At 36.5% G+C, this 10,674-nt stretch overlaps 1 protein-coding gene across 1 annotated transcript in view; it reads right to left on the bottom strand.

Annotated features, from left to right (window-relative positions):
* Nucleotides 1-8,071: 8,071 nt before the first annotated feature.
* The window catches only part of LOC126481879 (zinc finger protein 608), a 293,906-nt gene continuing 291,303 nt past the window's right edge, over nucleotides 8,072-10,674 (bottom strand). Inside the window, exons 6-7 of the mRNA XM_050105838.1 lie at nucleotides 10,668-10,674; nucleotides 8,072-9,723 (exon numbers count right to left, since the gene is read on the bottom strand). The exon at nucleotides 10,668-10,674 is cut by the window's right edge and continues 3,115 nt beyond it. Of these exons, the coding sequence (XP_049961795.1) occupies nucleotides 9,653-9,723; nucleotides 10,668-10,674 (78 nt within the window). The 3' untranslated portion in view covers nucleotides 8,072-9,652. The remainder of the gene's footprint in view (nucleotides 9,724-10,667) is intronic.

Here is a 10,674-nt window from a genome sequence, read left to right as displayed (position 1 = left end):
ATGAAAACATACCAGGAAACAAAAATCACTCTAAGCCACTTTCATTCTTCTGTTTATTTCTTTTCAGGACTTAAGTCTTTTTTCCCCCAGGCATTAGTTACATGCGATTGTAACCTTATCACAATTGATTTTCAAGCCTAGTTTCAGACTTGGACTGTTGAGTTCTTTCATTTGCACCAAAATGTATCTGCACTAGAGACAAACAGTACGATATCATCAGCAGTACAAAAGTGTTTCAGATATAGTCAATTACTATACATTCCTCCTCCTTTCTTCCCAGTCTCAGCATCTTAAGACTCTCTCTAGGGCAGCTGGGAATGGTTTTCGTGGTACGGATCCCCCCCTGCAGCAACTGTTCAAAATGTGGCCTGCCATTCTCAATGCATGCATTACAATAGCTCATAAAATGCTGCTCCACACACTAAAATATCACTGTTGTTTGTGGTATAATGAGAAAGACAATTAGGACAGTTCCCCTTCAGTTTCCACATTGATTTCTGGACCAATGACTTCATACAACGCAAAAGAAAATTCCACCAAAGATGCACCACAGACAATTGTGCATTTTCTTTGTTTGCCCCTTTTTATCTCTCTCTCTTTCTCTCTGCAGAGGTCCAAAACAAATCATTCAAAATGACCTTTCCCTATGACGCATAATGTTCAGCCTACACATCACTATATGTTCATTGAAGTTGACACAGAGCTCACAAAATAGAAGGCTGGTTGTGTTGAATAGCACATCATAGCTATCTTTATTCTGTGTATATGGGTATCATTTTGTTATACCAACAACATCCAACACTAGACATAATTAACCACAACCCAACTGTTTGTGTCTCAATCTGGGATAACAAGGATGAAGTAAGCTAGTTCTGTTTAGTAAGTCGAAGTATGTCCAATAATTCACCTAGCAGTCGAAGCTCGTTTTTTGCCCATATTTGTTTCCTAGGTTTATCGAAATACTTCTTTTTAACACCCAAACCTGTTTCGGAGAAGTTTCATCATCATCAGTAAATTCATCTACTCTCTCTCAAGTAACATGTAAAGAAATTTTGCATGAAAATACATATAGTTTTGAGATTATGGTATTTACATTTATAAAATTATTAACAGAAAAAATGTACAGGTGTTGGACAAAAATACAGAAACACCAACAACACAACAGATCAACATGCCTAATATAGTGTAGGAAAACCACTGGTATTCCAACCATTTCCAGTCATCTCAGGATAGAAAAATACTCATGTTGTATAGTTATCAAAGGGAATCTCATACCATTCATCCTGCCAAATAGCAGGAAGTTCAGGTACTGAGGTGAATAGCAATCACACACCCTTCTCCTCAAGGCAGACCACAAAAGGCTCAATAGTATTGTGATCTAGTGACATTCTTGCATTGCTCCTTAGCCCAGGTTTTATGGCTTTGGTACCACATTTTCCAGTTATGGGCATTTGCATCACTGATGAGTGGTTTCGGAATTCCTGCTCACCCCACATTTCCCTTCAGGTAGTTTTCATATTGACAGAGTTTGCGAGTGCAAGATTCAGTTCTACAGTGATTTAAACAACTGTTGATCTCTTATTTTTTGTTACAATTCTGTTCAATGACAGTCTGAAATGATCACTGAACACTCATTTTCGTCCTTGTAAGTTACCGGATAAAGTTTTTGCTTTTTCCCAGTATGAGATATAAATCTTCAATACAGTGCCTCTTGAAATACCAAACACTTTGGCTCACTTGGTCAAGTAAGCACCCAGCATACAAGCATCAACAATTTTTCCATATTCAAATTAGTGTGGGTTTGTCATAATGCACTCATAACTACACCAAACATTCTTCTCACCAGACTGACACTTGCAACATATTGACGACACTGCACAGGTGCCATTTGTGGTCAAACACAACAGTGCAACCTGCTGGTTTGGCTAGCATATGCATTTATGATCAAGCATTTCTTGTGATGTTCAACAATGTAGGATTGCTACATCGTTGTTATTCTTCCCTGGAGTTTCCATTGTTTGATCTTGTGATGTTTCTAGATTTTTGTCCAATTGCAGTTCCTTGTTTTTTGCTCATTGTTCTCTTCTTTTGTTCCAGTACTCTTTAAACTGATCAATGTCTTTTTCTTTCTGTCTTCTGAACATTTTTTTTTTCACTCTCCTACCTTTGAATCCTTCCATCTTGCATTCAAAATACATGTCCAAAAAACAATTCTTCTTTTCCTCATTACTTCTGTTATGTCTTCTACATTTCTAAAAATTTCATCACTACTATGTATACTGCATATTTATTTGCATATCAACATTCTGGCTTCACTACTGTATTGTAATGCTTAATTTTTGTGTTTTTATGACAGACAGTTTTTGTTGTAAAACTCTTTTGTTATACCACATGCTCTTCCCATTTATCTATCCTTTCCCCTATAGCAGGTTTTTCCAAACCATTTTCTTGGATCTTCTTCCCAAGATGCTTTATTTTTTTAACCTATTCAATTTTACCAATATCTGTTTTCAGAAATTTCAGTCCGGCTACAGAGCAGACACTCTATACTAAAGATAATAAGAACAGCCAACACTGACCCAAACAAATAACACACATTAGGAATCTATCAACTCATACGTCAAGACTACAGCTCAGTTTGTATCATGAACATAGTTAGAAATTTCAGTATTAGAAACAGTAATCACAGAAGGGCAGTTACGAGTAACAGCAATTATTGTACATTTGCAGAGCAGTTTATGGACATGAGTCACAGACCAACAGACATGGACACCAACCTAAAACTTCTTAAATGCAGAACTGATTTCCAAAAAATCTTGTGATACAACACACTTACTATAGAAAAGTTTACACATCTTGCACAGGCATGAAAAAGTGTAATCACCAGAAAGTAAGACCACTCAATTTACACACACAAACCCTCACTCCCCCTCACCCCCTCCCACTCACAATTTACAAAGGTCATTTATAACCAACATATATACTGCTAATATTTCAAAAAACTATCACTTTAATCTAGAAAAGTATAGTTAAGAATAAATCAGTGCTGGCAGCAGAATGTAACATAATGGCAGTACAATAACCTAACTTTAGCACAGTGGGGGGAAAAAGGAATAATTTCAGTTCATAATACTGAAAAATCCTGATTAATTACAGATCACAAACTGGAGTCAAATATGAGCTGTATGACAAATGTCAGACCACCAAACGAATATCAGTATATGATACTAAGGAATATATATATATTCTGTTAATAATATTTAAATGTGAATATCAAAATGTCAAAACTATACACATTATCAGGCAAAATTTCTTTGCATGTTATTTAACAGGGAATAAGTGAAACCACTGACAATAGTGAAAGTTGACTGAAACATGTTTGGGTGTTCAAAAAAAAGAAGGCAGATTCAGATTTCCATAATTATATATGCACAACAAGTTGAAATGGTCACACTTTACTGAAAAGCAATGCCACTGCAAAATAATTACTCAGCATCAAGGGATACAAGCAAATGAGAAGTTGTGGTAATTAAATAGAAACAAAACATATTTGTCATGATCCCCACCTCTCTCTCTCTCTCTCTCTCTCTCTCTGTGTGTGTGTGTGTGTGTGTGTGTGTGTTTTTTTTTTTTTTTGTTTTTTTTTGGCTGATGTTGTGATAGGGGTGAATATACGTGAAGCACTATTACTTCCAGTCTTCTTTTTCTGCCAGATTGAGTCTCTTCCCTTTCTTCCAATTGAGCTGTGATGAATGTGACATTCTGTGCTAAGTGTTTCTGTTGATTATGCTGCCACTGAGGGTCATTTGACTACAGCACACATATTTGAGTACTGTTAAGACAAAAGCACCCTGCCTTTGCGATGTCCATAGCTCGTAATTACATTAAATTGGAAAGGAATATATAATGTTGTAAAACTGACACTTGTAAGTGGTCTCATGTCTAACATGGCAATTTTGCATTAATTTTGTACTAACTCAATTGTGCAAGTTAGATGTTTACTTTGTAAACTTAGCCTGGAATGGGCATTGTTGTGTGCTCAGTCCATCACTGCTTTTTGTATGGAAAAAATTGGTTACATAGTAACTTTGTTATATGCAGGTCTAACAGAAGACCAAATTCTTTCTTTGTTACAGGATTCTGATATGAGTGAAGTTTCATCAGTGTTTACTGCACTCTGAAGACCGTTCAGTTGTTAGCTGCTGGTTTCTGTATACAGCTCACTGCTATGAAAACTAGACTGCAAAAAAAATATGAATAGGCTAAAATATACAAACTTCATCCAATATCAAGTCCAGGCAAGCAAAAATGATGGGTATGATCACTGGCTCACAATGTCACCATGAATATGTTAATACAAGCAATGCAACGGCGAAAGTGAAACATAGTGAATAAAATGGAACAAGCATCACTGCTTTGCAAAGGGGAAGGAGTGTTTCAGACGTTATCCTGAAAAATGGAGCTGTCTGCATCATGTCTTCTGTGCCACAAAAGTTATAAATTTCTTATGATTGCTACATTTTTAGACCAGAAATATTAATTTTGAACTGTGTAACATTTTGTTAGCTTTTCTATCGGACAAAAATTAAATAAGGACAAGCAATCATCCATTACTGTTCCTCATAATATCAAATAGGTTGCAGTCAGCCAGAGGACAATTAAGCTGAAATAAATTGCTCACATGATCATGCTACAGCTTTACCCATTACATTTGTAATGAGACAACTTTTTTTTACCATTTTTTAATCTTCTAGTATGCCAAAATGTTCCAAGAGAATTCAACTCAATTCATCATTTTCTTTTTTAAACAAGTGTTTAGGGTGGAAAGAGAGATTATGAGATTAACCTTTCATGCAAGAATATATAAGTAAAACAATATTGTACAGTAGGGATAAACCAAATAAGATTGTATTTGTTTTTACCAGACTGGCCTCTTATTTGGGAGTATGAGGCTCCAATTCCCATCTGGCCACTCTGATTGAATTTTTCTGTGGTTTCCTAAAATGAGTTCAGTTTAATGCCAAGATGGTTATTAGGATGAAGCAGGGCACCATCTACTTGCCCCTTCTTTGGGAAACTAGGCCTGGACGCATGTATGTCTGCATGCATGAATTATATTTTCTGTTCTTAAACTGTAACATACCACATGCCTGGAGTGATACATAAATTTCTGCCAAGGAACTGCTGTACAGAAGAACAAGCTATATATTCCACTGAGGCGCATTATCTGAATGGTCTTTATTAAGGCCAAATCTACAAACCTTTCGGCGATCTCTAGTCCATGTGATGACAAAACTGCCCCTCTACACAGTACTACCATGAAACATCAACAGAGAAAAGATAATACGTGGCTGCTGTACCAAGGCCCTAAAAAATTGACAGAAGCAATCTAAGCTCATACAAAAGGGCCTCATAAGACAAGTGAACAAACATCTACATACCATCCAGGACAGAAACTGCACAGCAACAGCCATCTGTGAATGTTGAGAGCAAAGTATCTCCTACTGCAACCGTATGAACAGTGTAATCCAGTTTCCGTAAAAAGCACACCTAAGTTAAAAACTGAAACACTGCCCAGCTATACAGGGTGTCCTAGGAGGACTGGTCACTATTTAGTGACATGACATGAATGACCATTTGCAGCAAAAAACTTTATATCAATCTATGCACTATTTCAAATGGTTTTCACAGAAAGAATGCATTTAATGTCATGACTATACAATTTCTTGAATAACTTGAAAACCACAGACTCTAGTGAGAACATGTCACAGTACAAAATTAAACTACACTAAATTTCCTGCAAAACTAGGTCCTATTCGTAATTTCTGTAAGACTAATGTTTTCCACGAAAATAGTGCAAGCATTGTAGCTTAGGTAGTTTTTGTATCCCAGTTTGAGGTAGTTTCATGGATTGATAGACCTCAAGCATACTGTATCAAATTGTTCATCCCGACTTTGCCCACACTACTGTGGTACATTGTGAACAATGAAAATATTATTGAAAATACAGAAAGTAAATAACAATGTACATTAAATGTGTTATATATCGGAAACCATTCTGAACAGTTGTATGTCTATATGACTTTTTTTGCTTCAAATGATCATTCCTGTCATATCTTTGATGAAGATATCCTCCTGGGACAGCCCGTCAAAGCAATGTTTTGGTTAATTAATCTTTTATGCAATATTGTTTTTGTGTTATGGGTGCAATTTAGAAATGATGTGCTTAAGGATTCAGTTGATGTATTACATCTAGTAATGTATTAACATTTTATGTCTGGTATAAAGTTTCCAGCACTGGGCACAATATTGTTATATTCATAACAAGTTTTGAGAATCAGGTGAAAAATGCTATAACCGTATCTACACAATACAAATGAGAGACACTTTTTGTGTGTGTGTGTGTGTGAAAGGTAGGCAGTAATTGCCACAGATCCTGGTAAACCACTCTGCAGCGGTATCGGCAAATAATGTGCGAAGTTGATTATTTAAAAAACATTGGGCTCCCATCTATCCTCCTCTGCTCCCAAAGAAAGGAACTAGTAGTTCAGAGACTAGGATAGTATTTGTATATTTGTGTATATCTATTAGCAGTAATGGCCTGCAAATCAGTCAATTCCTGCTTGCTGCACCCCCCCCCCCCCCCCTCGCTTCCTCATCCAAGTGAATTTTCTTCTGTTTCCATTCTAACCAAATTCACAAAGTGCTCACAAGAGAAATTACTGCCAGGGTGGCTATCTATGATTGGACTGTATACCTCAAAAGGAATTATAATTTAGCTAACACTGCTGTGCAATGCGTGCATTAAAAGGGGACAGGGTAACAACATTCTTCGCAATCAGGTTCTGGGAATTTTAAGATTGTGTGTTTTTACTAACGCCCATGATCTTTGTTTTAATCCTACCAAGGGAATTTCTGGAGTATTTCTAAGATGCCAACTTAACATAATTAGATCAACTGGTCCAGAAGACCAAACAAGGCATAATTACAGTATTAGCTAAGAGAGAATGGTTAATAACTGAAAAAAGAATTACTGAGTAATTTAATGCAACTGATGACCTGTACAGCCCAAGTACAGATAGCAGTGGCATTGTCAACAACCAACATTTATGAAATTCTCCACTGCAAATAGGCAGTTTGCTCACTTGGAATGTAACCAGAGCACTGCAGACGTTAGTAGACAGTAAGAATTGTTCAGTTGAACCATCTTGCTTCACTTCAGAGCCAACACAAAAAGACAAAGTTCACCCTTTATCATCTACTCATGCACCATCAAGCATGAAACACAAGTGGTAAGATACAATATGAAAGACACTGCCTTTTCGACTTTGCTGTGTTGTATGGTGTTGTAGTGTGCTAAGATAATTTTGTAGTTCAACGTGTTTTGGAATAAAATACAATATAGTGCAGTGAATTACGTTATGTACTTACTTCTTTCATTGTTGGGATGATAGCTTTATATTTAAACACCATATTGGCAACAGGTTGGTGTTAAATTATGAAGAACCAGTGTATCAGTAGAATAAAATAGTGACATTGACTAGAATCACTTAAGCAAGCACACTGCCAATTACAATACATTATGCACATACATATGCATGTGTTTGTTGTGTCACATTTGTAACATCAACTAGGTGCACATCAGTAGAAAGTGCTCTTACTGCTGTCATTGGTGGTAAGGCTGGTCACTGTAGCACCATTTCCTGGTCATGGTAGTGCCACTTCCAAGTGCTGTAATATCAGTAATGTTTCTGACGCACATTCTCCGGAGCTAGAGGTCAGATATATCCCCATCAAATTATTTCTTATTATGAAGGGGTACAAAAACTAGGCCTGGATTTTGTTTTGACTGGAATTCAAAAGCAGTTACGCTTACCTGGGATATAATGCAATTTTAAACACTGAACAGACTGCTTTGTTACTAATATTGTCAGCTAGATCAAATTAGGGTACTGAAATGTGTAGTGTCCACAACATGCAATATTTCCATACATAAATTTAAGTTGTTCATTATCTTCTACACTTGAACATAATTTTTTGATGACTTATTAGGTTGTATTGATGCAAAAAATTAATATTATGAATTACATTTTATTGTGATATATTTTATACAAAAATCTCTGCTTTAAAGTCTGAAGCATTAGAAGAAAGTCAGAAGTTCAGAATGTACAAAAATTAACAGAATTGGAAAAAAAAAAAAACTCATCACTGAATCTGCTTCCTGATTCAACCATTAAAACTGGTTGTGTGCCATCTCTCCCACTGCCCCTAGCAAAATGAGACATGTTTAGAATTTGTAACAGTGCGACAAGAAAAAAAAAAAGAGGAGGAGGGAATATCTGAGATCGTAACTCTCCATAAATGAAGAGCATTCATTCTCACATGGAGGGAAATATTACTAATGTGTTGTACTTCAGATTTTTTCATATTTTTAAGTATATCAAGTCTTGGTACAATTAAACCTCATCAATTATGTTAAAATTTAAATTACATTATTAAAATACAATGCAAAAAATTCCTGTGATTTATACAAGAGGCACCATTATTCCACTTTATTTATACACCAGTTTTATTTGGTATTTGCTTACTTCAAAAACCAGATTAAATTTTGTAACAACAGAACTTAAGAGCAACATTATTAGATAAAGATGATTTTTGTTCTGACCAGTATTGAATAAGAATTACACCTACTTTATCACTAGAAATTTAAAAAAATATCACAGTCTATATGGTTGGAATGTGAATATGTACAAGGTGACAGGAAAGTAATGAGTAACAACAACAATCAGGTTTTTTGTTCTCTTATTCTTCTAAGCAAATATAATATACAACTATATTTATTATAATATAATTTGATTTTCAGTTACTGTACATCTCATTCCACTAAAACTGGAACGGGTTAATATATTTCCACAATATCTGGAAAATAATATCAACCAAAAATATTAAATGTACCTTGTGTAGAGAATAATAAACATTGCCATTTTCTAATTAATTCAAAAACATTAAAAATACACACAGAGTTTAAACTTTCCACATTCAGACTACTTAAACTAAAGCATCCCAAAGGGCAGCGAGTCATCTCTTTATAATATTTACACAAATCTTGTTACACTATGGTACAATTATACAGTAAATCTCTCTCTCTCTCTCTCTCTCTCTCTCTCTCTCTCTCTCTCTCTCTCTCTCTCTCTCTAACACTAATGTGCGCGCCCACACACACACACACACACACACAAGGTAAGATTCAACAGAAATTTCCAGTGCACACCAGTCTTTCTCACATACACCTACAAAACAGATGCACTTGGAATGGCTCACAATTGCCAGGCAATCTATAAATAAAACAATTCCTGACAACAGCATACACTAGTATTCACTATGTCAAATTGTCAGTGAAGACAACGAAAACACACTCATACGCACATAATACAGCTCACTCTATTCCGCTGAAAGGTGCCTCACTGTGTGAACAGCACCACACCCGTACTGTTGCGAGAAGATGAGCAGTCCCTCTGACAGCACATCCAGTACTTACAAAAAAACAAGGGTCTCTCCCTCTCTCTCTCAGTCCAACAAGAAGCCAATAGTCTTTCTCCCACATACAGAAGTGTACGCTACATTCGCAGCCTGTGTATAAGCTAGGCGCACTTCACTTTGGTGGGTACGGATTGATGACCGTTGCGGCCACGGCTGCCGCCTGCTGGCTCGCTAGCACAGCCGCTGCAACCAGAAAAGAGGTATATTAGCACCGGCTTTGGTAGTGCATTTCTATCAATTCCCCTTCCCTAAAACTGCCTGCTATTATCAGTCTCAATCCAGAAATATTTCCCTGAACCACAAGGAAAAAAATTTTACTTCCGACCGACAAACGATCCGTGCGCCGAGATACAGGCAGATTACTTAGAAAGATATATATACTGTCATCTTCAGTAGATAAATAGGCACTACATTCCTTGTATATTGTGCATCTCTTTCTTATTAGATCTGCCAACCTCGTAAACTGTCTAAAGGTATATTCAACTAGTAATACAAACATATTACACGTCTAAATGCACATTTTACTCAGTTACAATGGAATTGAAAAATCCAGCACACCATCAGTCAAGTAATACAAGTAAATGGCAGTGTTTACTGAAAGCAAAAGCGTAATTTACAGTTGCTTCGACACAAATGGAAGACTAAATTATTGGTGCCACAAATTTAACAACTTCGAAGCGACGTGAAAAATAAATCTTTTTTAAAATACTCTGGACAAATTAATTCGATAATTTATCCTTGTACAGCAATTTTATACTCATTACAGACGAGGCACTCTCCAGTCTTAGGCAGTGACTTACACACACTAAACACCAACTTCAGCTCGAATACATTGCAAATGCGAGAATAAAGAACTGGTGCCCACTGCTTCGCAATAATGCCACAAGTTATATCACAGACTTCTCTAAAATGCTACACAATTTTATCGCGAGAACAATATACACAGCATCGCAACGACTTCTTTTGGTAACAAAATACGACTGTGAGCTCTCCAGAACGAGGGTGCGTAAGTAGGTGCCACCAATATGGTGTACTACAGACGAAACGTGCCGCACTTTGCGACAACGACTAGCTACTGCCGGAGGTAACCCCGGCCACCTACTGTCACGGCCTGACCATGGGCTTACCTCCGTA

This window comes from Schistocerca serialis, chromosome 5, assembly GCF_023864345.2.
Source record: "Schistocerca serialis cubense isolate TAMUIC-IGC-003099 chromosome 5, iqSchSeri2.2, whole genome shotgun sequence".
NCBI classification, from domain to species: Eukaryota; Metazoa; Arthropoda; class Insecta; order Orthoptera; family Acrididae; genus Schistocerca; species Schistocerca serialis.
This window is presented reverse-complemented; position numbering and strand designations above follow the sequence as displayed.